At 44.2% G+C, this 26,651-nt stretch overlaps 2 protein-coding genes across 3 annotated transcripts in view; one reads left to right on the top strand and one right to left on the bottom strand.

The window, feature by feature from the left end:
- Window positions 1-23,880, top strand: part of PIGU (phosphatidylinositol glycan anchor biosynthesis, class U) — a 117,583-nt gene extending 93,703 nt beyond the window's left edge. The window contains exons 11-12 of one of the 2 annotated variants that reach the window (XM_006881460.1): window positions 5,009-5,151; window positions 23,447-23,880. In XM_006881460.1, coding sequence (XP_006881522.1) covers window positions 5,009-5,151; window positions 23,447-23,560 — 257 coding nt within the window. In that variant the 3' untranslated portion in view covers window positions 23,561-23,880. The remainder of the gene's footprint in view (window positions 1-5,008; window positions 5,152-23,446) is intronic. The other variant, XM_006881461.1, reaches the window with a different exon arrangement.
- A 551-nt stretch (window positions 23,881-24,431) lies between these two features.
- Window positions 24,432-26,083, bottom strand: MAP1LC3A (microtubule-associated protein 1 light chain 3 alpha). The gene is made up of 4 exons (XM_006881459.1): window positions 25,865-26,083; window positions 25,501-25,556; window positions 25,310-25,416; window positions 24,432-25,046 (listed from the first exon to the last, which is right to left on the bottom strand). Exons 1-4 carry the CDS (start codon window positions 25,902-25,904, stop codon window positions 24,884-24,886), a joined length of 366 nt encoding a protein of 121 aa, XP_006881521.1. The 5' UTR covers window positions 25,905-26,083; the 3' UTR covers window positions 24,432-24,883.
- Window positions 26,084-26,651: the final 568 nt, after the last annotated feature.

The raw sequence follows: 26,651 nt of genomic DNA, 5'->3' as shown, positions 1-26,651 counted from the left end.
GATACTAAAGAGCTGAACAGAAGATTCCAAAAGGCTGCTCGGAATGACAAAGCAAAATACTACAATGAAATGTGCGAGGAGCTAGTCAGAAAATCAAAAGGGCCGAACTCGCTGGATGTTAGGGACCATATTTTATTTTCCTTTCACTAAATATTGTTTACGTCTCTGTGCAACCCTCCATTGGGTATCCGAGGCTATAAATTACACATGAAGATACTGCCTGTCTTTCTCCATAGGAACTCTCTGGTGAATTTGAACCACCAAAGAGGCATGGCCTTTGGGTTAGCAGGGCGACTCCATACAGACTGCACCACTAGCACTCCCTAATTAGTGTGTGTGTGTGTGTGTGTGTGTTATTATATACCACTGAGTGGGAACCAACTCACAGCTGACCCTGCAGTGGGTTTTCAGAGGCAGTTAATAGCACAGGAGGAACTTGCCCATCTTTGTCCTTCAGAGCAGCTGATGGACTCAAACTATGTGCCTTTGAGTTCACAGTGCATCTCCTTACCACTAAGCCACCAGAGCTCCCTATTGTATGTTGTTGTTGTTGTTGTTGTTAGGTGCTGTTGAGTATGACACACAGCAGTCTTATGAACCAGATCTGAACACTGTCCTATCCTGTGCCTTCTTCATTATCTCTGACACACTTGAGCCTGTTGCTGCAGTCAGTGTGTCACCTACCTTGGTTGAGGATCTTCTCTTTCACCACCTTTCCAAGCATGATATCCTTCTCTAAGTAATGACCTTTCCTAGTAACATGCCTAAAGTGTGTATGATGAAGCTTCATCATCTTTGCCTTCAAAAAACACTCTGGCTGCATTTTTCTCTGAGACATACCTGTGTTCTTTTGGCAGTCCATGGGATATTCAGCACTCTTCTGTAACTCCACAGTTCAAAAGCATCAATTCTTCTATCATCCTTTATTCATTATCCATCATCTTTCAGATACATAACAAATGACTGAAAAAACCCATGGCCTGTATCAAGTACACCTTTGTCCTCAGACTGATATCACCCGTGCATTACATCTTCTGATCTCCTGACTACTGGAGACTGTTGTATAGAGATTTAAAAATACTGATAAAAATACATGTAAGTTGTAAAGAATAACATTACAGTTAATTCCCAGGTATCTAACACCTACTTCAAGAAAAGTAACATCACCATAGTCTTTGAAGTCTCTAAATACCCTCTGTAACTCCCTAATGGGCCTAGATTCTTGAAACAGAATTTTATTTTGGATGCCTGAAGCTCAGAAAATTACTCCTCAAGTCCTCTGTTTTTCATCGTGGAGTCAGAGACTGGATAAGCCACCTAGTGGGTGAAGCGGGGAATCAGAGTCCATCTGGCTTTGCAGGTCCATAGGGTGAACCTGTTGGTCTCATTAGACCCTGCTCATCTCTGACACTTTGTAGTGCCTAGAACAAGCTGTCCTGTGCCTCAGGTTCCCAGCTCCATCTGCTCTGGCAAATAGCTTTAATCCTCTGGCCTGTCAGCCAGCAAGAGCGAGTAGTGGCTCCCAGTTCCTGCAAAGGTCACTGCAGGCCAGAAGCCAGCTGGACGCTGGTGACATTTCCCCCAAGCATATGAGAATGTGTCTTTACTGCTCTTAGTGATTGCACTCAGGAGCTGTGTGGGAGCATTTCTCAGTCTCTTTGCACTTGGTCACCTTCCTGTCACTCTGTCTGAAATCCAGAATGGCTGGAGGCATGGAACAAAGAACTCGGTGAGACCACAAGTACATAATTTTAACAATAATATTCAACTTTTTCAGCAAAACAATTTATAAAGGATCAGCAAGAATCACTAAAGAATGCAAATAGTGATGTTGGAGAGGAGAAATGGTAAATTGGTTCTTTTTCTTTTGGGGCGTTGTCACATTTTTATTATTATTATTCTCAGTGCAGACATCCCTTTTCTTGGACTTGTTAGTTCATAGGAAGAGGCTGCCCCGGGAGATCTCAGGAAGGCTTTGAGTCATGATTCTGACCTCTTAGTTTTGCAAGTTCATAATTGTAGAAATTTCAGGGTAGAAAAGAGGATCTAGAAGCCCTCTAGGCCAGTGTTCCCTAATTTGTGGATTTCACAGACCACTAGAGTACAAAAAAACATCTGGAGGGATGAAAGAGCTGCCAACTTTTTTGTGCTGAAGACAGTAAGCTACCAGCCACTTAACTCCATGTCAGAAAAGAGCTTTTAACAACAACAAAGAGACACCTATCATTTCCTAATAAAGGATGAGGGATCCTTAAGTTGAAAGCATTCAGCTTTAAAAAGAACTGTGAGCTACTTTGTGCTCACTTTGATACAGCTCTGTGAAGTCTCTGTTGTGCACCAATAGGGTCTGCAGCCTTTTCTTAGGGTATTGTTGTTGTAAACCAGTGGTTCACAGTTGCATATTGGAATTACCTGGGAAGCTTTGGACTCCACTCCTAGAGATTGCAATTTGATCAGTCTGAGTAGGATCCTCATGTGACTTCAGCGTACAGCAAGTTTGAGAACCACAGCTTGCTCTAGATGTTCTGATATAGTTGCTTTGGGGAGAGTCTGTTGTTGATTGCCTTCGGGCTGAGCACAAATCATAGCGACCCTATGAACAAAAGACCTGAAGCCCCTCTACAACTATTGATGTTTATCAAAGTTCATAGAGTTTCCAGAGGCATGTTATTTAGAATGTGGATGCCACCCCTGCTTCCAAACTTGTCACAGTATGTTATGTACCATTTAGTCACCTATGATGTATAGCAACCTAAGTATAGCAGCTCGGAAACCTTTCCTTTCTTGTCCTGAGCCAGTCTTAACTAATTCCAACACACCAACCCCCATTGCTTCTGTTAACTGTATCAGTCATCTCATCTGGGTTCTCTCTCTCCTGCACTGTCCATCCACCCTTCCGAGCATGATGTCCTTCTCCAAGGACTGATTCCTCCTGGCCACATGCCCAAAGTGAGGTGGAGCGTCAAAATCCTAGTTTCCAAGGAGAGACTTGGTTTCACCCTCTCCAAGACAGACCTGTTTGTTTTCTTGGCAGTCCATGACTCTTCTTGAGCACCACAACTTGTGGGCATCTATTCTTCTTCTGTCATCCTTAGTCATTGTCCAACTCTCTGAAGCATAACAAGTAATTGAGATGACTGGATTAGGCACCTTTGTCTCTAGACTGACATTGTTGCTCTTCAGCACTCTGGAGAGGTCCATAACAGCAGATTGTCTTTTGATTTCCTGACTGCTGGTGTTAGAATGTTGATTGTGGAGCCGAGTAAACTGTAATTGTTAACAATCTCAATCTCTTCTCCATCAAATGCTCCCAATTGGCCCAATAGTGAGAATCTTTGTCTTCTTCATGTTGAGATTTAATCCATATTGAGGACTACAGTCCTTGACCTTTTGCAGCAAGTGCTTCAGGTTTTCAAGCAAGGTTGTGTCATCTTCATATCATAGGTTGTTAGTCTAGACATCTGTATTCCCCACCCCCTCAAAGCTCCCATATTATTCTCTTTTGCAACCAGAGTTGAGAATCATGTCTATAATTTTTGTTTTAAGAACTCTGTATAACCTTTCCACTAAGTAACAATACAGCTCATGCAGTCAGGGCTTCCGATTTTGAATGGCTCGGACTTTGAAGTTGGAGGGTTTTTTGTTGTTTGTTTTTTTTGCTATTCATCTCCTTATTATCTATTTCCTTTCCCGTGAAGGAGGGAATTCTGGATGGGCAGGGTCTGAGAGGGGAAAGAAACATTAAGTGCCTGCTATGTTATGAATTAGACCCAGTGCTCAGTTCTTATTTTAAAAGTATTCTTTTTTTTTTTTACAGCTTATAACACAATTTTTATTAGAAAAGTTATACATAACATAGCATCAACTATTTTCAAGAACAATATTAAACCCGATAAACAATAAAAACCAGACTAATAACATGTGTAACAAGAAACTAATGACCTTTCTATAATCAAACATTCAATTATCTACAATGTCTTTTTACAAAGGGGAAAAACCCATGGTTTACAGGCACATCATATTGAAAATAAAGCTGCAATAGCAATTTTATACAATTACCATTCTCAAGAAACTGAATCATTAAAACAATTACGAGTTCACAAATTTAAAAACATTTCACATAATTTTACATTGCATTGGGTAAACACTTCAGTCTGAGTTTCAAGTGATTTCCCCCCCACAAAAGTGCCAACACTTTTGCTAGAACTTTCAGTGTAATTTTGCCCTAAAAAGTTAAAACACGTTTTGATAATCATAATAGTCACATAATTTCTGATGCTCTCTGTTAATAAAATCTTTATTTGGACTTGTGTGTTTCTTCACTTAAATTAAAGGAAAAATTGGATATAAGCTTTCTGTTGCAAAGCTATTAAAATAAAGATTAAAGAGAGGAGTGTGCAGCACTGGAAAGAGAGATCAGTACTAAAACTTACAATTTCTACTAAGTATTAGTTTAAAAAATCCCTCCTGATCAGCAAAAATTCATCTTTGCTGGAAGGCAACTGGAAGATGGGTGAACCTTGTCTGACTACAACATCGAAAAGGAGGACTCCACTCTTCACCTTGTATTTGAGACATTTTGATGATTCTAAGAAAAGGAAGAAGTCTTATACCACTCCCAACAATAATAAACATAAGAGAAAGAAGGTTAAGCTGGTTGTTCTGAAATGCTGTAAGGTGAATGAGGATGCCAAATGAGTTGCCTTCGTCAAGACTGTCCTTAGATGAATGCGGTGCTGGAGTTTTTATGGCCAGCCACTTTGATAGACATTACTGGCAAGTATTGTCTGACCTATTTATTCAACAAGCCAGAGAACAAGTAACTATGAGTTAATAAAAAACTTAGAGTCTCTTAAAATAGCTCAGTCAAAATAGGTCTTTAAGTCTTTATTTTACTTGAGTAAAATAAAGATTGTGGGAAAAAAATTAGAGTATTGTTGATTTTGTTACATATTATCGGCTGGGAGAGTGCTGGCATTGGGCTAACTGTCCCCGTCTTTCTTTGCAGTTCTTCGAAACATCTTTATCCTCACCTGCATCATTATTGTCTGTTCCCTGCTCTTCCCTGTCCTGTGGCACCTCTGGATTTATGCAGGAAGTGCCAACTCTAATTTCTATTATGCCATCACACTGACCTTCAATGTTGGGCAGGTAAGAGTTGAGGGTGGCATGGAGACGGGTTAATTCTGAAGCCTCAGGGATTCTGTCAGAGCCGTCCTGGGTTCTGCTTGCTGGAGGTTTGTTCATGGTGAGGGACTTTTCTCATCTAAAATAGTTCACACAGTCCAATAGAAACGATAAGGCGATAAAGTCAGTGAAACACTGAATCTGACTAATACTTATTAGACATTATTCTGAACCATCACCTCCTTGGATTCTCACAGTGATTCTATGAGAATAGATAGTGTTGCTTTCTGTTTATAAATGGCAACCCAGTGCTCATGGAGGTTGTCTCTTATCCAAGGTCATTGGAGCAGCCAAGAACCAGATTGAGATAAGGCTTGGCTTCTGAACCTGTCCTCTTTCTGTAACAATGCCTGGTGTGCCTGTGCCCACAGTGAGTGTACTGAATGGGAGTGGAGAAGGGCAGGCGTGAGGAGAAGACAGTTTTTCAGATTCCGGTGTTAGCAGCAGCAAAGGCAGGGAGGTGAGAAATGGTCTTTTCAAGATGTTGCGTGAATCTGGAGAATAGGTGGTGTGACCAACAGAGGTGTGGGAGAAGGAGGGTGTGGGCATCAAAAGATGGGGGCAGTGCTCTCTTTGGCAGCACATACGCTGAAATTGGAATGATACAGAGAAGACTAACATAGCCTCTGCACAAGGATGACACAAATTCGTGAAGTATTCCATATTTGTTGACATAAAAAAGATGGGGACACAAGCAGGGAGGTTGAATGTTCCTCTGTCAGAATCACCACGGGAAAGGTGTTTGAAATAGGGATTCCTTGAACCCACTTCAGAAATGTCTACTGCTTTCCATGTAGAAATGTACATTTTTGACAAGTTCTTCCAGAAGTTATGTTGTAGGTAGTTTGGCAAATCCATGTAGAGATGTTCTCTCTCTGATGTTCTCTAGTCCACCATACTTTTGTCTTTCAAGCCAGGCTCTGTTTTGATTACTGAAGGCTTAATGAAGATCAGTTGTATTGTTTTCCACTTTTATTTCCATTGGGACAATCAGACATTTCTTATGCTTAGTGGGCTAGATGAAAAACTAATAATGCCAATGGCTAATCCCTAGGGAACTGCTTGTCTCTAAGGATAGCGAATGGAATTAAGGGACTTAAGGGTTTTTTAATGAGTGAGTGAACAACTATTTCTTGGCAAGGACATTCCTGGAGAATTGATGTCCAGCTCAGTCATTTTTCTTGATTTGTGAGTAATAGGAAGAGAAGTGAGGGACCTTTTAGCCTGGTTGGGACCAGGCCAGAGACCCTATTCTGTTGTCCCCTGGTGTTTATAGATGGTGAATGCTCTGTACATCCTTCCTCTATCTTATGTAAACAGAAGTCCTCAAGGCTCAATTTTATATCTTAAAAAACTCCAAAAGTTTCTGCTGCTTTGCTGGAATCCCTTCTTCTTTCTTCTTGACAGTAAAGTTGGGAATATTGGGCCTACCTGTGGGCTTCTGGTATGATAGTAGCTCCACCTAAGAAGTCTGTAACCTATTGCCATGTCATAAGTTTCAATTTTTGGTCAGAAAATGTAGTTGTAATGATGATGCATTGTACTTTCTAGATAACAGCCCTTCTGCTGTGGCTGCCTTTGTGAGAGAAAGATCTGAGTGAACTAATACAATCTTATAAAGAAAAGACCATTATTGTAAAAATAGAAGAATAACTAGTAAGATGTGTAGAAAAGTCTAAAGGAGGAAGGGAAGGGGAACAAGGAGGCTGAGGGCGAGGAGGGGGGGATTCACAGTGTTGCAGAGTTTGGTGGGTAGAGGGAGGGAGTGAAGGAATTAGCAAAAATCTTGTGGCAACCTAAGAAGATGGGGTGATAGTGTACATAGATCAATAGTGATTGGTTTTATAAAATGCAATATGTAGGAAAGGTCATATGAAACAAAATGTGAATGAAAAAAATTGTGAAATAATATATATGAATTTTGTGTGTAAAAATATAAGATTAAAAATATGTGTACAAAAAAGGAGAGATTTATACATTTTAAAAAAGACAAGGAAGATACTGTGTTAGGTGCTGTCAAAGGTAGAAGATATGGAATTATTGGAAAAAGAGAGATTATTGTTGAGGTGAAAACCAAAGTTGACTGTTTTAGTGGCCAATCTATGGAGAAAAATCTAGTTGAATCCTTGAGATTGTCTTACTTTGAAAAAAAAGAAAAATATTTTATTTATCTTTGTCTTCTTTTCTCTGACCTTTAAAAAACCCCCTAGATTTAGAGGGTTTTTTTTTTAACTATAAATGAATTAGTTAATTGTTTTCAGAGATGTGAAGATCCTAGACAATAAATAGAAGAATATAGAATAAGTGAATCCTCATTCCTTCCCACCCTGGGGCATATGTAGTCATTTTTGTTGTATTGTTAGTTGCAGCTAACTTAAAACTGACCCTCCAGGAGGTTTTTAGTGGGTGTAAAAGACATGGGGGGTGATTACCCATCTTTCTTCCGAGGAACACCCTGTGGAGTTGAATGCAATTCTGTACCACTATGCCACCAGAACTCCCTATTTATGTTGTTAGCTGCTGTCAAGTTGACTACAATGCTTAGCAACCCTGTGAATGAAAGAAAGCTCTGCACCTGCTGTATCCTGTGCCATCCTCATCACCTGTGCCACACTTGAGCCCATTGTTAAAATCACTGTAACAGTCCATCTCATTGAAGGTCTTCCTCTTCTTTGCTGACCCTTCCCTTTTCCTAGCATGATGTCCTTATCTAAAGACATCATGCTAGGACAACCTGTCAAAAGTATTCAAGATGAAGTTTTATTATCCTTGTCTCCAAGGAGCACCTTGACTATACTCTCTAAGATATTTTTATTAGTTCTCTTGGCAGTCCATGAGATATTTAGAACTCTTCTCCAGCATCATACCTCAAAGGTATCATTTTTTTTCTCTGTCATCTTTATTCCCTGTCCAACTCTCAGATACATAGGAAGTAATTGAAAAGAGCATGACTTGGATCAGGTGCACATTGGTCTTTAACCTGACATCATTGCTCTTCAGCATTTTGGGGAGATAACTGACTGGAGACTTTTCCAGTGCAACACTGCTGGTACAAAGATTGTTGGTTGTGAATTTGAATAAGATGATACCATTCTTTTTTTTCCTGTGTATCATACTGTGCAGAAATTATCAGTAATATCACATGCAAGCAAGATTCTGCTGCAAATTATCCAAAAACGACTGGAACAGAGCATCAACAGAGAACTGCCTAAAGTGCAGGCTGGATTTAGAAGAGGCTGTGATACTAGGGATATTAAAGCTAATGTTCGATAGATTTTGGTTAGAAGCAGGGAGTACCAGAAGAATGTCTATCTGTGTTTCATAACTATGCAAAGGCATTTGACTGTGTGGATCACAACAAACTATGGCTGACTCTGAGAAGAATGAGAATCCCAGAAAACTTGATTGTGCTTATGGGAAACCTATACTTGGATGAGGAGGCAGTCATCAGAACAGAGCAAGGAAACACTGCATGATTCAAAAGAGGGAAGAGTTTACACCAGAGATGTGTCCTATCTGCATACTTTTTCAATTTATATACAGAACAGATTATCTGGGAGGCTGAAATTTATTAGGAGAAATGTGGCATCAGAATTAGAGGAAGACTCATCAAGAATCTGCTTTGTGCAGATGACACACTCTGCTTGCTGAAACTGAGGAGGACCTGAAGTGCTTGCTGCAGAGGGTCAAGGGCTACAGCCTTCAATGTGGATTGAAGCTCAACATCAAGGAAACAAAGATTCTCACCACTGGGTCGATTGGCAGCATCATAATAGATGGTGAAGAGATTGAGATTGTAAACAGCTTTAGTTTTTGTGGCAACACAGTCAACATTCTTGGCACCAGCAGCCAGGAAATTAAAAGATGTTTTGCGTTGGCAAAGTTTGGTACTGAAGAGCAGTATCAGTCTGGAGACTTAAGGTACACCTGATTCGGGCCATGGTCTTTGCAATTAATTGCAGTGCATCAGAAAGCTGGACAGTGACTAGGGATGATAGAAGAATTGATGTCTTTGAGCTGCAGTGCTGGAGAAGAGGACTGAATGTACCATGGACTGGAGAGGATGAAATCAGGCTCATCCTTGGAGACAAGGATTCTGAGGCTTTGTCTGACATACTTTGGACATCTTGCAAGGAGGGACCAGTCCTTGGAGAGGGATGTCATCTTGCGAGGGTGGAGGGACAGTGCAAGAGAGGAAGACCCTCCATGAGATGGATTGATTCAGTGACTGGGGTAATGAGGGTAGGTGTGTCAGAGACAATATGATTAACACAGGATAGGGCAGGGTTTAGGGCTGTTGTACATAGGGTTGCTATGAGTCACATGACTTGATGGCACATAACAACAACAATCATAATAATGTCTATGAGGGTTTTTCTGTATTTGTTTTTGAGGTGTAATCCATACTGAAGGCCATAGTCTGATCTTCTCTAGCAAGTGTTTCAAGCCCTCTTCACTTTCAGGAAGCAAGGCTATGTTTTCGTCATTTACAGATAACTATAAATAACATTGTTGTTGTTGATATACGTTGTCTAGTCAGAGATGACTCATAGCTGACCCTCCAGAGGATTATCAGAGGCTATAAATCTCAAAGGAGGGAATTGCCCATCTTTCTCCCTCAGAACAGCTAGTAGATTTGAACCACCTGCCTTTGGATTATCAGTATAATTCCTTACCAGTGGGCTACCAGACCTCCCTGTTCATTTATAGATAACTGTAAATACATCATTGTTGTTATGTGCTTTTGATTTGGAAGGGACTCATAGCTGACCCTCCAGCAAGTTTTCAGAGACTGTAAATCGTATGTGAGGAGATTGCTAATCATTGTACCCTGTAGCAGCTAGTGGATTTGAACCATGTACCATTGGGAGTGCAACTCCTTACTACTCGGCAACTAGAGCTCTCCGTAATACATCATGTTGTTGTTGTATTGATTGATCTTTGAGCTCATCACTCTTTGGAGATTTTGGGCTACTATAAATGGAAGTACTTTGTGTATCTCTTTATATATTCTCATCATAGTTTTTTCCTTAGGATAGATGCCAAGTGTTGAAATTTGCTGAGTAAGATGATATTTGCATTTTTACATTTTACATTTTGTGTTTTGGCAAATAATGTCAGTTTGTCCTTTAGACAAGTTTACCAATCTGCAGGCCTCCCAGCAGTGAACTAGGTGCCCTCCATGCCAGCATTTTGTTCAGGCATCAAGCCCAACCTTCCTGCGATCTGTGCTCAATGGCAGTGAACCACAGACAGCTCTGTTGAGTCACACGTGTCATAGGACTGCTGTCTTTGGGCCTTGATGCTGCTGTCTAATCATAAAATGATGTGTGTCTGATAGGAGTACTTATTCACCACGGCAGTCACTCAGTTCACATCACAGTCCTAAAGCAGAAGGAGGTGCACACCTCACTGTTCCATTATTGCCCTGGGGAGCCTTAGAGCACAAATATAGGAAATGTAGAATTTTGTTAAGTTGTTAGGTGCCTTCGCATAGGCTCTGATTTGTAGCAGTCTGGTGAATAACAGAACACTGCCCAGCCCTGTGCCTTCCCCACAGTTGTTGCTGCATTTGAGCCTGTTTTCGCCAGCCTCATGTCAGTCCATCCTCCTGAAGATCTTCTTCATCTTCATTGACTCTTTACTTTCTCAAATATGATGTCCTTTCTCAGAGGCTGATCCTTCCTGATAACATGTCCAGGGTCTGTGAGATGAATCTCAACTCCTTCCTCAAAGTGGAGTCAATCTTAATGACATGGAAGAGAGTTAAATGTCATCTCTTCAAAGAAGCCCTCCCTGAGCTTTCCATGCCTCACTTTTCTTTCCCAGCCCATTTGTTCCCTCCATAATGCTTACCCAATTCATAATTTGATATTTTCTTCCCTGACTACCAGCCACACTGACTTGGGAACATCAGGAAGGCAAAGGTCATGCCTTTCTAACCTATTAAAGGGTCCTAAGTACCACATCAGTACTTGGCACTGAGCAGTTGCTTAGCCATTATTTATTGAGTAAATGAATGTACCAAAGATAGCTGAGGAGAACAACATGTGATTAATAGCCAAATGTACAGTAAGTAATTGCAGGAGGAATCTATAAGAGAACCAAATCATGTTTGTCATTGTGCGTGGACAGGGGAAAGCCTCAAAGGACAGGCTGTGGGAGCTGAGCCTTGCTAGGTATGAAGAGAGTGAGAAGGGTAAAGGGTATGCTCTACGAGGTGAGCAGAACAGGGGCCAGTTAACTCCTGCTGACAGAGGTCAGTGGTAGATTGCCCTGTCTCCAGCCCTTCTCCAGTCTCTGCTAGAACTTAGACTCTTGTGATTAGAGAAACTCCTGCGTGTCCTCCGCAGCCAGAGTCAAGCTCCTACTTCAGTATCACCACCTCCAGTCGGCACTTCCATTCAAATGGGGTGGCAGCTTTTCTTAGGCTGTCCACTTGGAAAGTATAGTCATGTGGTTCTCATTCTCCTCTCCCAAGGCATATCAGATCAGTGCTGTCCTGGAAACCAGCTGAGTATGAATTTCCACCAGGCATCCAGATTCTGGATCATCATTGCAGACTGAGGATCTGAATATAGAGAACGTCTTGGCATATAGGGTTTTGGGGAGTGGGTAGGTGGGGTTGGGAGTGTAGGTTAAGTATTGCTTTATGTAAGTTGTTCAGTGCCATAGCTAGTTATTAAAAATGTTGTTTGTAGAATATTACACAGGCAGGTAGGCCAGTGACATCATCCTTTGCTCTGGAGGTCATTAGTATGTTTCAGCATGTGGCATAGATCATTTGTTAATTATCATTGAGTCAGTAACTAGGGACTGACAGCTGTAAACCATCCAGCAATGTGTGCATATATGTGTGGGTGTGTATATAGGTGTTTGTGTATATTTGTGTGTATATAGGTGTTTTTGTATATTTTTGTGTATATGGACTATGTGTATGCATGAGAAAGAGTTTGAAATAAATTGAATGCAGTCCTCCTCCACTTTCTCATAGAGGGTGACCCTGAGCAAGTGATTAAATTTCTCAGGGTTGCAGTTTTCCCATCTCTAAAATGGCATTGATAACCTTACTTCACAGAATATTAGAAGGCATTGGACATAATGAAGAAATTTGGTCTATCCTCTGCTTGGGAAGATACAGCAGAGCTGTGCCATTTTTAAGCATCAGCAGTGGCACCCCATTTCTTCACAAGCATGGACCTGAAAGGTGCTGTGTGGATTGGTAAATAGAACTCCCATAGCAAATACCAGAAGATACCCATTCTGCCAGCAAGCATTCAGCTCTCTTGCCCTGGGCTGGCAATCCACAGCTCTGTGTCCACTGGTCCCTTGGTTCCTGTCACCTCTGCTGCCACTGCTGCCACCTTATTTTATACCACCTCATCTTGCACAGTGTCTCCAGTGTTCCAGCTCTCTGTCTCTGTGGGGATCGCAGGTCCAATGGATGTGTTGTACTCTCTGGCTTTTCTTTCTTAATGATGGGAGAGTCCTGTTTCCACCTCTGCTTGATTTTAGTTTGGCAGAATGGCAAAAGTAATCAAGCTGCATGTTAGCATTTTATATCCCTTATTTACATGGACCTTCCCCAATGGTCCCATCTACCTTACAAACATTATTAGCAAGCTATCCAGTCACCTTGGCAGGTCACAGACACCTTACATCTGCTGGGTAGAACTAAGTTCTCATATGATGAGAGTTACAAAAACCGTGGCTTAGAATAGCCACAAGTAATTCCCTGCACCACAAATACCCAAACAAATTCTTAGGGAAACATTCAGTCCTATGAACATGTAAAGGACAACAGTTTGCTTCCCTCACTCTTCCCCATAAAAAACAAACAACAACAAAAGCCCCCACTTTTTTCTTTTGAGAGTCAATGACCAGCAAAATAAAAATACTAATCAAGGATTACAGATTATATATGTATTCAAAAAAGAGGTTGTTTAAATTTAGAGTAGATTTTTTTTGTTGTCTTCTGAAGTGGTGTGAAATGCCCTGCTCACTCTAGTTCAGTTTAAAAATAGAGAATAAAAAGGAACAATTATCCAGAATTATAATAATAGTGGCTTGTGTTTAAAGGAGTACTAGAGGCCAAGCCTGCATGCTCTCTTTAACTTTCCGAACCATGAGTTTGTGTGGTCTTCTAGGCCATTCCCTGTGCATTTATATATACTCATATGTTCATGTAGAAAGAATGTATATATGTGTTTTATTGACATCATGCTAAAAGTCTGACTTTCCCCCCCATCTTTAACAATACATTTTGGTCTTCTTTTTTTGTGTTGAAAGGTAACATTTTTAAGGACTGCATATGTGGACCCAGCACACTCTATGTGACTGCTACTCCACTGACATCTTTTAAGCTGTTTTTCTTTGTTTAAAAATGATAAACAATCCAACTTTCTTTTTTATTTTTATTTTACTATTTTTTGTATGTGTACCATCAAATCAGATCTGACTGGTATAGAAGGAGATTGCCCCTCCTTCTCCAGAAGAGCATCTGGTGGATTCAAACTGTGTACCTTTGGGATTGCAGTTCAGCTTCTTGCCACTAGGCCACCAGAGCTACCTTCAATCCAACTAACTTTATAAAAATCCTTTGTTGTTGTTCAGTGCCATTGAGTTAATCACAATTCATAGAGATTGGAACCGTGCCCTCTCTTAGGCCATCGTCATGGTCTCTGATAGGCTCAAGCCCATTGTTATGATCGTTGTGTCACACAGTCTTGTTGGAATCATCTTCTCTCTCTCTGACCCTCTGTCTTTCCAGCATAATGTCATTCTCCAAGAACTGGCCTCTCCTAACAATATTCACAAAGTATGTGAGGTGGAATTTCAGCATCCTTCCCTTTGAGGAGCACTGTGGTTGTACTTCCTCCAAGAAGTACAAGACTTGTTTATTCTTTTGGTAGTCCATGGGATCAGTACTGTTCTCCAACACAACTCAAAGACATAGAGTCTTTTGTCATCTTTAGTCATCGTCCAACTTTAAGATGCCTACCAAGTAATTGAAAGGATTCTGACTTGGATTGGGCACACCTTAATCTTTAAACTGACGTCATTGCTCATAAGCACTTTGGAGAAGTCATTGATAGCAGCTTTTCCAGTGCAACATATCTTTTGATCTGACTGCTGGTACCAAAGATGTTGGATGTGGATCCAAGTAAAATAAAATAGTTGAAGACTGGTATTTTCTCCATCATCATGATGTTGCCTGTTGATCCAGTGGTGAAGATTTTTGTTTTTTTGTATGTTTATGTGTAACCTTTATTGAAGGCTGTAATTTGACCTGCATTAAGTGTTTCAAGTCCACTTTGCTTTCAACAAGCAGAGTTGTGTCATCTGCATAACACAGGTTGTTGATGAGTCTTCCTGCAATCATGATGCCATTGTTATTATCATCTCATAATACACATGAGGAAGCTGAGGTTTCGAAGGAAGAGTTAGAGACGCATCAAAAGTCACAAAGCTAGAGAGGGTGTATTTACTTAGCATTTCTCTTAGAATGTGGGTTGCACTAGGGCAGATCCTGTCTCTCTTGCTCTTGGCTGTATTCCATCCCCTTGAAGAATATTCACTGACCATTTATTGACCGTTTATTTTACTCTGGGAAAAAATATTCCGTTATCATCAAAAAGGTTGGGAATTTGAACCCACCAGGCACTCCACCAGAAAAAGTTGAGGCAATCTGCTTACGGAAAATGTACAACCTATGAGTTCAGCTTTGTCCTCAAAGTTCTATGAGTCAGACTTGACTCGATGGTATTGGGTTTTTGGTTTACTTATTAATGCATGAACGAAATGAGCTGGGTTGGAGACTACATTATATGCAGAATATTATTACAATTGTGTGTTCCTTTTCCAAATCTCTTGGTCACAGTGTTGGTCAGAGTTAACTGGGTGGCAGGCTATAAGATTCCTGGGATCAGAGCCAGTGTCTCCCTCTGTTATCTCAGCTCTTGACCCTCAGAGCCCTGCTTCTCTGTGATTGCAACCAAAACAGATACCATGTCTACTCTTCCTCCACTCTTCAAGTATATTTGGACTGCTATGGTCTTGATAACCCTGTGCACAATTCTGCTCTGTCCTATAAGATTACTAGGTGTAAGAACTAATTCGAAGTTAGTAGGTTTGGTTTTTTGGAGACAACTTGGCAAATGATTCTGTTGATACCTTGTTGTGTTGAGCCTTTGATGTTAAGCTAATGACAAATGAGTCAAGTGAATTGTGAATGGGCAAGTGACATGATAATTACTCTTATCATGTCAGCCAGCTTTGATCTGACTTTGTGACTTCCTATCTCTGAGACTGAAATTGATGATTTCACTATAATTATGCATTGGTGGAACTGTTTTTCTACTCTTTCCTCCTATATAGTGTCCATTTAGACTTACAAGTTGCTAGATCATACCAAAACCCCAACCTGTTTCCCACGCCTGCAGTCACCTTTCTTTTTACCCCAATTTCCTAGATCCTAAGGCATTGTGGGAAGCACTGCCCTTTGATTCCTGGCCATGACCATCACAACAGTTCCCCCTGGTGCAGATTGGCCTTCTGGTCTTAGTATCTTCAACCAGAGCAGGAGCCAGGGGAAGGGAGGCATGCCTGCAGTGACAACACCTGCTTCTCCAGGAGGCGGCAGCCCTGGACTCATGTTGGCTGAGGTTGCTGAACGCAATCCCGCTGCATCTAGATGCACTGAATTAATGGCTTCAACTGGCTTACAAGGCACAAGCACTTAGTTTCCTTTAAAAAAAATCTCTCTTTCTTGGCCAAGTGACAGTTTGTGAACTGGGAAGAACTGAAGAATTGGCCAACAGGAGTGTTATGGATTAATGGTGTGTCACCCCGGGCTGGGCATGTGGTAAGTTTCTGTCAGTATGAAGTGTAGACTTTTCTTCTCTCCCAGCATCCTTACTAAGAAAGGGTTGTGGGATGATGGGACGAACCAGGATTTTTACCTCATACAGATAGGATTGGCATTGTAACCTAAGCAATTCACTTATTATTATGTGACCCTACAGAGGGGCTTATATCTTTGAATTTCCTTATTCCTAAATGGAGATTATAAACCCTGCCCCATAAGGTTGTTGTGAAGATTCACTATGGAATTTTAAAAAAAAAATATTTTTATTTTATACTGGTTTGCTTACAAAGTTTGTATGCACTGTTTTTCACACCAGATCTTTCCCATTTCCTTTACGCACCCCTTCTTCTACCTATCTAGTTTTGCAATCCTATGATTACCCCCCTGCCCATCTTCACCCCTCTGCTTCTACAATAGTGGTCTTATACAGTATTTGTCCTTATTGGATTTCACTATAGGATTTTTTGTTAAATGGAAGATATTCAGAAAGTTCTGGTTTCCTTGTTTCCTCTCTGTCCCACCCTGTCCTGGAGCTGGTTTCCTCTCTGTCCCACCCTGTCCTGGAGCTGGTTTTGTTCCACTTCTGTTCTGCCCCTGTCTTTCTGTGGCTACCCTTTTATCAGCTACCCCTTTAAGTCTTCCTAATAAGTCAAGTAGAGGCTACCTTGGGGCCCTTGTGGCTGCCAGTGAGAAGAATGTGATCTGAACCAGCCTTGGAGGATAGTGTCCAAGGATGAGGACCAGAAAACTACCCCAGAGCTCAGCCCTGACCCAAGTCTAGAGCCACAGAAGCGCAGCAGATGCCACCCCAGTGGTGAGGTGGTGAAGCATTTGCAGGACAGAGCTGCAGTTGTGATGAGGGTTAGAGTAGATGAGGAAGGGCTCTTGTGAGTGAGAGAGCCAGCGTTTGTGTGTGCATGCTTACAAGTACCTCCCTCAGGCAGGTCTCCCATCAACAAGTGGCTGTAGGAGGGGAGAAAGCAGAGCTGATTTAGGAAGTTTGATGACTGACTGGAGGAGAGAAGCTGAGGCTCGGCAACAAGACGTTGGTGGGGGAAGGTTCAAAGAAAGGGGCTGCTTTTGAATTCCTGAAAGGATAAAGGGCCAGATAGGCTTGGGAACACCTAAGGCCAGGACAACGACTAGGAAAACAGACCTTTGTGTGTGTAAAATCTCATTTTTTCACAAAGAAAGGTAAAGCTTAGGGAAGGGGAAGTCACTTATATAGGACCACACAGCCACTGACCTGTCTATTCTGTTTCTACTATTCCTGACTCAACTTCTCCTGCCCAGTCTGGTCATAAAGGCCCTGGATGCAGTGCACCCACTAACACTTGTTCTGTGCCAGGTGGCAGACATTTCAGTGTACAGGACATGGTCCTAGTTTGTCTGTAATGTCCATTGTGGTGGAAGGTAAAATACACTTAAAAACGAGTAAAGTATACATCAGAATGGACAGACCTCAGGGGGAGAAAAGGGGAGGGGCTCTGGATCTGCAGCTGCTTTGCTGGTTTAATGCTGAGGCTTCTGGGAAATCCCTTCTCTTCACTGCCCAGATGGAAAGCCCCAGGGTCAAGAGAGGTTGTCACAGCCACAGACTTCCCCTGAAAGAGGCAAGCCTCCAGGCTGGGACCCTAGAGATGCTTGCTCTTCTAGTCACGTGCCCACTCAGTGTGAAGTTTCAGACAGCCGAAGTGATCAAAATAGAACAGTGGACTCATACGATATTTTTTTTGTAATGACTTTTATTCAGCATAATTAATGTCCTCCAGATTTATCTATGGTAAGTAGTATTTCAAGAATTCTTCCCAGGGGAGCTCTGGTGGCCTAGTGGCAAGGAGCTGCAACTACAATCCCAGAGGCGCACGGTTCGAATCCACCAGATGCTCTGCCGGGGAAGGAGGGACAATCTCCTCCTGTACCAGTCAGATCTGATTTGACGGTACACTCACTCAAAAATTTAAAAAAAAAAAAAGAATTCTTCCCTTATTCTTTAATGTTGTATAACAGTCCACTGTGTGTCTGTACAGTGATTTGTTTATTCATCCATCTTTTAATAAACATTTAGGTTGTTTCTTCTGTTTGCTACTGTAAATTGTGCTATGCTGAACATAATAATTGCATATATCTGTTTGTTTCAAACTTCTGATTTCTTTAGGGTATATACCAGTTGTAGGATTGCTAGATCAAATGGTGTTTCTGTTTCCAGGAAAAATATTTTTAAGGAAATGCAAAACTGTTTTCCATAGTGGTTGCACCATTTTAGAATCCCAGTATATAAGCGTTCCAGCTGGGTCTATATCTTCACCAGCATTTTTTTTTCTGTCTTATTCAGCTTTGCTACTGTTACTGAGGTGAGATGGTAATTACTTGTTGTTTTTATTTGCATCTCCTAGTCAACAGGTAGGGAGCTCTGATGGCTTAGTGGTAAGGAATTGTACTGCCACACAGAATCCACCATTTGCTCTGTGGGAGAAAGAGGGACTATCTCCTTCCATGTGATTTCCTGCCTTTGAAAATCCACTGGAGGGTCAGCCCTGGATCATTTCTGACTCAGTGGTACTCAACAACAACAGCAGTTCACAGATAGTTGTGCTGCCAGCCCCAAGGCTGGTGGTTTGAAACACCAGCTGCTCTGAGGGGTAAAGATGGATATTCTCCTCCTATGCAACATAGAGCCTCTGAAAACCGTCTGGAGGATCAGCTGTGAGTGGTTCTGACTTGATGGCAATGGGTTTTTATGGGGTTTTTCCTTTGAATTTTGGTGCTAAAAAAGTAGTGAACATCACATGGACTGCCAGAGGAACAGAGAAATATGTCTTCGAGAAAGTGCAACCAGGTTGCTCCTTAGAGGCAAGGATGGTGAAACTTGTGTTCTTTGGCCATGTTGTTAGCAGACACCACTCCTTGGAAAATGACATCATTCTTGGAAAGATGGAGGGTCAGCGTAAGAGAAGACCCTCAACAAGAAGATTGACACAGTGACTTTAACAGTGAGCCCAAGTACATCAGAGATGATGATGATGACACAGTATAGGGAAGGGTTCAGAGCTATTGTTCTTAAGGTGACTGAGTCGTAATTGAGTCAATGGCACATAACAACAGTGATCTTGAGCATTTCTTCATTCTTTGAACTATATTTTCATGCCCTCTGCCTATTTTTTAATTGTTTTGTCTGTTACAGAAGAATATCTTTCCAGGTTCATTCACTTTGTATGTGACAGTATAATTCATTGTTGTTGTTTTTTAAATTTTTTATTTTTGAATTTTTAATATTTACAGAAAAGTTGCAAAGATAGTACAGAGAGTTCTGATATACCCCACACACCCAGCTCCCACACACCAAGTTTCCTCATTGTTTACATCTTACATTACCTTGGTACCTTGGTACCTTTGTCCCAACTTAGATCTTAGGCCTTGTTGAAGTTAGATGCTCTCATGATTTCAATCATAGTGGCCACTTGTGATAGCGTAGGCTGCCCCAGGTGGTTTTCCAGGCTGTAATTTTAACAAGAGCAGTTTTTCAAGTCCTTTTTCTATGAAGCCGCTTGGTGGGTTTAAACTATCGATTAGCAGTTAAGTGATTAATAATTGTACTACCAGGACTCCTTGCTGGTATATTACTATTAACTAAACTTCAGGGTTTATTTGGATTTCACCAGTTTTTCAATTAAGAATCTCTTTTGATCCCAAGATCCAACCCAGAGGGCCACATCATATTTAGCTGTCATGTCTCCTCTGTCTCCGCTTTGCTCCTTGATAGTTTAGCATTCCGTGACCTTGACAGTCTTAAGTAGAAGGCAGTTGTCTCTCATTTTGAGGTTGGCTTTGCTTTTCTCATAATTACACTGGGGCAGTGGGCTTTTGTTATTTTGGGGTGTTTTTTTTTTTAAGAATATCACATCGGGAGTACATGCTAGCCACATGGTGTCACTCCTGATATTGACCTTCATCACTTGGTTAAGGTAGTTAACTAGGTTTCTGTATTGTAAAATTAGTATTTTGTCTTTCCCTACTTTCTATTTTACGAGTCACCAAGTCTAACCTGCCCACAAGGCTGAGGAGTAGGTATAGTTACATTTTATCCCCTGGAGAGGGAATATCAACATATATTATTTGAAATTAATTCATAAGAAAAATTTCTCTCTTCTATTGATTTAATTGGTTGATTGCTTTTAATTGTATTTTATCAAATTTTTATTTCCTAGTAAGACTTATAAAGGGAGCTCTAGTGGCCTAGTGGTAAGAAACTGCACTGAAATCCTATAGGCACGCAGTTCAGATCCACTAGCTGCTCCATGAAAGACTGGTGGGCAGTCTCCTCCAGTAAAATTTACTGCCTCTGAAAAATCAATGGCGGGTCAGCTCTGAGTCACTTCTGACTCAGTGGCACATAGCAACAATAACAATAAAGCTTGTAAGGATTCTGAATGACATAGTTTTGTGTTGGACTACTAACTGAAAGGTCAGTGGTTCAAATCCACTGGTCTTATATTGGTGAAAGATGAGACAGTCTGTACCTGTTGAGATTCTAGCCTCAGAAACCCAGTGGAGAGTTTCCCTGTGCCAGAACTACCTGTACAGCAGTGGGTTGGAAATGTTTATTTTTGGAATAAGACTTAAGAAAGTAACTCCATAAGATTTGGTAGTTATTTCTTTTGGTACTGCTAAATAGCATGCTTATTTTACTTGATGTTATTTCTTGATTCCCCCAGGTATTGTTGTTATATACCATCAAGTTGCTTGCGACTCGTAGCCATCCCGTGTACAACAGCCCTGAACCCTGCTCTATCCTGTACCAACCTTACTGTCTCTGCCACGTTTACCTCCATTATCCCAGTCACTGTATCAATCCATCTCATCAAGGATCTTCTTTTGCACTATCCCTCCACACTTCTAAGTGTGATATCCCTCTCCAAAGACTGGTCGGTCACTCCTTGCAAAATGTCCAAAGTATGTCATACGGAGCCTCAGAATCCTTACCTCCAAGGAGCAGCCTGGTTTCACCCTCTGCACGACAAACCCGTTTGGTCTCCTGAATCAGTCCTCTATCATCCCTATTCATTGTCCAGCTTTCAAACGCATAGCAAGTAAATGTGAAAACTATTGTGTGGGTCAGGTGCACCTTACTCTCCAAATTGATGTCATTGCTCTTCAGCACTCTGGAGAGGTCCTTGACAGCAGACTTGCCCAATGCAATTCCCTCTACCCTCTACTATTTTATATTAGACTGAACCGTATGAAATTGCCAATATGCAAACATTTTACTTTTTTTTAAATCTACAAATATAGCATGTTAATATAATTTAACTTGTTGTTGTTTAGTGCCGTCAAGTTGTAGACGACTCATAGTGACCCTATGAACGAACAGCCTGAGCACTGTTTGTACACAGAGTTTCCGGAGGCAAGCCATTTCGGAAGTGGATGCTGCTCCTGCTTCCAGGCTTGTTTTAGTCGGGAAGCTCCAGCCAACACTGTCCACCATGGGTACCCATTACCACGATTGGCACATCACTGTCACAGTCTTCAGCATCACAGCAACCACGAGTTACCTCTGTACAGCAACGCACAGGCCAGTGCTATACCACCTTCAGCTTGACCTAGTCACCTATTATTGTGACTTCTTACTTCTTGTCCAACTGGATTTGTGTAACATTCCATTTGTTTTGTTGTGAATTTATGATCTGCTTCTCCTCTGACTTAGCTTGAGTTCCCGCCCACCAGTTCAGGTACTGCTGGAGCCTCTTTACCAGCCAGGACATTTTGAGGCCTTAGTGAGAAAGATGTAGTTAGCATCTGCCATGGTAACTGCCTCCATTGTGGATCAGTGCAGAGCTGCCATTCTGCATAGCTGTGGGGCAAAGCCTCGCCCCTGCCTCCTTGGGCTCTGCCTGCTCTACTGATACACTCTTTGGCTGATTGAGCCCCAAATGTATCACCTTGCAAGGTCCATGGCTACTCAGGGTGACTGAGACTGTTTCCTCATCTTAAAGATGATTCAATGTTTAGACAGGCTCCTGTGATGATAGAATGGTAGGTGCTTGTCCCAAGGCTGTCACCATTGTTGATGACAGGAACATCTTCCTAAACTACTCTTATTTCCACCTTTCTGCTCATAGTTTGTTTAGCTGCTCCCATTAACTTTGGGTGAGAGAGACAGAGGTTGGTTGCCTAGATTCCAGGGGCAGCCCAACCTCTCACTTACTCAAAAATCCTAGCCAACTATCTCCCCTGCTCTGGGCCTCAGTGTCCCTGTCTGTGCCTTCTGTGTGCTTGACAGTGATCAGAAACTGGAGGTCTTGGGCAACTTGGGATGGATGGGATTGAAAAAGTAGGGATCTTGGTGTGAATGACCTTAGCAAATCCCTGTTCTTCTCTGAGGTAGTAGCCTGAGCTGTTAGGACTCAGTGACCCAGAATGAAAAAAGCAGGCTGAGTTGGGCGTGGAGATACTGTGATGAGCCAGGGGTCTTAGGGAACCTGTCCCAGCAGAGCTCCCAGTCCAGGGAGGAAATCCAGTAATCAAACCATCACTCAGGTGAATGTGAAATCCCAATCTGAATGACTGTGTGCTACCAAATAGACAAATGTGGCCAAGACCTATCTTGGGGTATAAAGGTGAGCTTCTCCGGAAGTGATCCCTTCTGAGGCTGACAAGTCACAGTTGACCAGATAAAAGGGCAGAGAACATTCCAGGCAGAAGACATAAGTGATCGACAGCAGGAGGAATGAAGCTGAGTGAGGAAGCCCTTAGAGGATTAAGCTGGAAAGTAACATGACCAGGTTTATGTTCTAATTCCTTCTTGCTCTGGGGAGAATGGACGGCAGGGAAAGGTTTTCAAAGTAATGAGGGTAAGGAGACCTTGCACTTGTTTGACAGTGTTCAGAGTGCTGGCCCTGAGGATGAACAGAAGTGATAGAAGAGGTAGAAATGAGAGGAGTGAGTGGCTTATTGAATGAGAATGTGTGTACCTGAGTGAGAAGTGTCAGACAATTTTATGACCTAGACACCCAGATACAAGATGGGGGTATATGATATAACTGGGAGGTGAGTTTAGTGTGGATATGGCTGGGATAATGAAGCCTTTGGATGCAATTACACCAGCCGGTGCTCAGAAGCCAGGGCACGGAAGTTAATCATGGTAGAAAGAGGGAGCATATTGCAGGCAACTTCTGAGGGATCAGCAAAACCTTGCAGGGCTGAGTGGCCCATAAGCAGGTGCCCCTGGGCAGGATCTTCCCAGTGGCTGTTCCTAGGGACAGGCTGGGGCCTTCCTTGATGGGGATGCTAGGCAGAAGCCTTCTTATCCCTCACCTGCCTAGAAAATCACAGGCTCTGGGTTCAGAGGGAGGTGCCTCCTTGCTTCTCACATCCTTTCTTTCCCCTTCCCAGATCCTGCTCATCTCTGATTACTTCTATGCCTTCCTGCGGCGGGAGTACTACCTCACACACGGTCTCTACCTGACCACCAAGGACGGTACGGAAGCCATGCTTGTGCTCAAGTAGGCCTGGAAGAGCTCAAAGCTGCAAAGACTTTTGGTGGGATGGAAAGGCCAGGAGCTCGGCCAAGCCCTCCAGCCAGGGTTGCCAGCAGGCTAGTCCCCAAGCAGATATGGGGTTCCAGTCCAGAATCACAAATTCCTGGCACAGATGGAGGCCATGGCTGGCACCAAGACTTATAGGGAGGAGCCTGACGCACCCCCACTTGGACCCCACTTTGTGGATCTGCACACTACAGAACTCCCTGCCACGCAGGAAAGAGGGAAGAGATGGGGGACAGGGCTTGTTGGGTTGTGGCTACTTAATAAATGTGTTTTGTTATGAAGATGTTTGCTCAGAGACCACAGTACACTGCTATAGAAGGTGGGACAGGCCCCTAATATTGCCATAGGTACATGTATTAGGTACATAAAGCAAAATGTTGGGGGTTCAAACCACCCAGCAGCTGTGGAAGAAAGGCCTGGCACTATGTTTCTTTAAGAATACAGAAAACCCCAGGGGAGCTCTGGTGGCCTAGTGGCAAGAAGCTGCACTGCAATCCCAAAGGCGCACGATTCAAATCCACCAGATGCTCTGCCGGGAAAGGAGAGACAATCTTCTGTACCAGTCAGATCCGATTTGACGGGGTGTGTACGTACATGTACACACACACACACACAATAATAATAATAATAATAATAATAACAACAACAATAATAATAAATACAGAAAACCCCATAAGCAGTTTTGTTTTACATGGGATCACAATGAGTCAGAATTCACTCAACAACAATACTACACACAGGTATGGGTTTCTAATGAGCCCTGACTCCACAGGTAACAAAGCTGGCCCCTCAGCACCCTCCCAGTCCCCAAAGAAAGTATCTTGAGGCAGAGAGCCAGGCAGGCCTGAACAATCTTTATTCTGCAGAGGGACAATGACCAAAGATCCATACACCATTGTCAAGACTGGGGGAGCCAGAGGCCAGTCCTTCAGGGGTGAGCAGGTACAGGCAGGGAACAGTGCCTTGGGCAGGTGAGGGAAAGATGGGCAGACAGGCAGGGGCCTAAAAAAAAGACAAACTGCACAGAGCAGGGGTGTAAGGGAGTTGTTCCCCACTCTCCCCCATCCCAGCCAGCACCCAGAGTGACAACCCTAAAGTGACTGGCCCAGGGTACACCCAGGAGCAGAGGAGGTGTGGTTGGTGTCGTGCTGGCTAGGGGGCCACATCCCTGCCCAGCCCACCTGGGGCACAGGGCACAGGCATCTCAGTTCAGTAGACTGGGGCTCCCTGGGCAGAGCCTGACCAGTGCCCCCCCACTTCCAGGCCAGTCCCCCCTACTGCTGGCTCAGAAGCCGAAGGTTTCCTGGGAGGCGTAGACCATGTAGAGGAAGCCATCATCATCTTTCTCCTGCTCGTAGATGTCAGCGATGGGTGTGGACACGCTCACCATGCTGTGTTGGTTCACCAACAGGAAGAAGGCCTGCGTCGGGTTCAGCTGCAGGCGGCGCCTGGGGGGCAGCAGGGCATGACAGACCCACAAGGTCCCCTCCCCAGTGGCTCTGAGGGTTCTTTCACATCCGCTTACACACCTCCCCAGAGGCTCTCATCTCGGACTCCGCAGTGACCCCAGCCCTGACCTTGGCCTCGGGCCTCCCCTGAACAGGGGTCCAAGTCCGGTCCCGACATGCTGGCCCCCTCCCACGCCCTCTAGAAGGGACCGGGCACGCTGCCCAACCCTGGACCGAGCAAGTGGCGGCGGCTGTCTGCGTACCGGATGATCTTGACCAGCTCGCTCATGTTCACGTGGTCCGGGACCAGAAACTTGGTCTTGTCCAGGACCGGCAGCTGCTTCTCACCTTTGTAGCGTTCGATGATCACCTGCGGGGGGCCAGGGGCGCGTGAACGCGCGGGGGGCCGAGGGGAAGGGCGGGGCCGGGGGTGCGGGCGAGGACAGGCACTCACCGGGATCTTATTGGGGTGCTGGTCGCGGATCTGCTGCACCTCCTTACAGCGGTCGGCTGCGGACGGGGGACGGCAGGCGGTGAGGCTGAACCCCGGCCTCCCCGCCGCCCCGCCCGCTCCCAAGGGGCGGCCCCGGCCCCGCCCCAGGCCACCGCCCACAGGCCGTCCGGCCCCACAGCCCCGGGCACTACAGCGAGGTGGGGAGACGGGGGGGCCCCCGGCCCAGGCCCCAGCCTGCCTCCCAGGCCCTGGCTCCAGCCGGAGCCTGACGTCATGGCCCTGACGTCACCAGCGGCACACGGAGCGGGTCTGGGCCCCGATCCGCCCCAGACCCTCTGCTCACTGACAGCCTCACAGGCCTCACCGAAGCTCCGCCGCTGCTTGAAAGGCCGGTCCGAGGGCATCGCGCGGGCCCGGTGGGGCGCGCAGGCCGGGGCTCCGGGGGGCGTGAGGCGAGGACGTGGGTGCGGTTCCGGGGCTCCGGGGGCTCTCGCCTCGCGTTCAAGGGCTCCGGGGCTCGCGCTGTGCCCGGCGGCGGCTGCTCTCAGAGGTAACTCGCCGCGGTGACGTCAGGTCACAACATTCCTTAAAGGGGAGGCCGGCGCGTCGCTCCCATTGGGCCGACGGAAAACCCGCCCGCCCGGGTCCCTGACGTCACGGCGCAGAGAGCCTGGATCCCCAGCCGGGCGGTGTGAGGGGGCGGGGCTCCGGGAGAGCGTCACAGTCCCGTGACGTCACGGCCCGCGCGCGCAGCTTTCGGGAGATCCGGGCTGGGGTGAGTCGGGAACGCTCCCCAAATGGGCTCCTGTGTGTGGGGCCCAGGGTGAGGAAAGTGGGAAACGCTCCACACACGGGAGACCGTGTGGTGGGCGCGGGGTGAAGAAGGTGGGGAACGTTCCACAAACGGGAGATCGTGTGTGGGGCTCGGGGTGAGGAACAGCCGGGCGAACAGCCGGGCTCGGCCGCCAGTCCGAGGCGGTGGGAGAGCGTGGGCCGGACGGTAACTCAGAACCCACTTATTTCCGCGCGAAGTCATTCGACGGAGGCGTGTCTTTTGCGTTCCATAAACTGCCGTAGATGCTAGAGAACAACAGTGCATCGAAGTCCTATCCTTCTTGGAGTTATGGTGGTTGTTGTCATGTGCCGTCCAG

Source organism: Elephantulus edwardii, unplaced genomic scaffold (assembly GCF_000299155.1).
Source record: "Elephantulus edwardii isolate Elephantulus edwardi_28Jun2011 unplaced genomic scaffold, EleEdw1.0 scaffold00015, whole genome shotgun sequence".
NCBI lineage: Eukaryota > Metazoa > Chordata > Mammalia > Macroscelidea > Macroscelididae > Elephantulus > Elephantulus edwardii.
This window is presented reverse-complemented; position numbering and strand designations above follow the sequence as displayed.

What these genes read in the sequence shown, in the direction of transcription:
- MAP1LC3A (XM_006881459.1), bottom strand. Translation starts at nt 25,904, where the DNA reads ATGCCCTCGGACCGGCCTTTCAAGCAGCGGCGGAGCTTCG. An exon ending in CAAGCAGCGGCGGAGCTTCG is followed by an intron (nt 25,557 to 25,864) that starts GTGAGGCCTGTG and finishes CCCCGTCCGCAG; the next exon opens with CCGACCGCTGTAAGGAGGTG. An exon ending in GAGCTGGTCAAGATCATCCG is followed by an intron (nt 25,047 to 25,309) that starts GTACGCAGACAG and finishes GCTGCCCCCCAG; the next exon opens with GCGCCGCCTGCAGCTGAACC.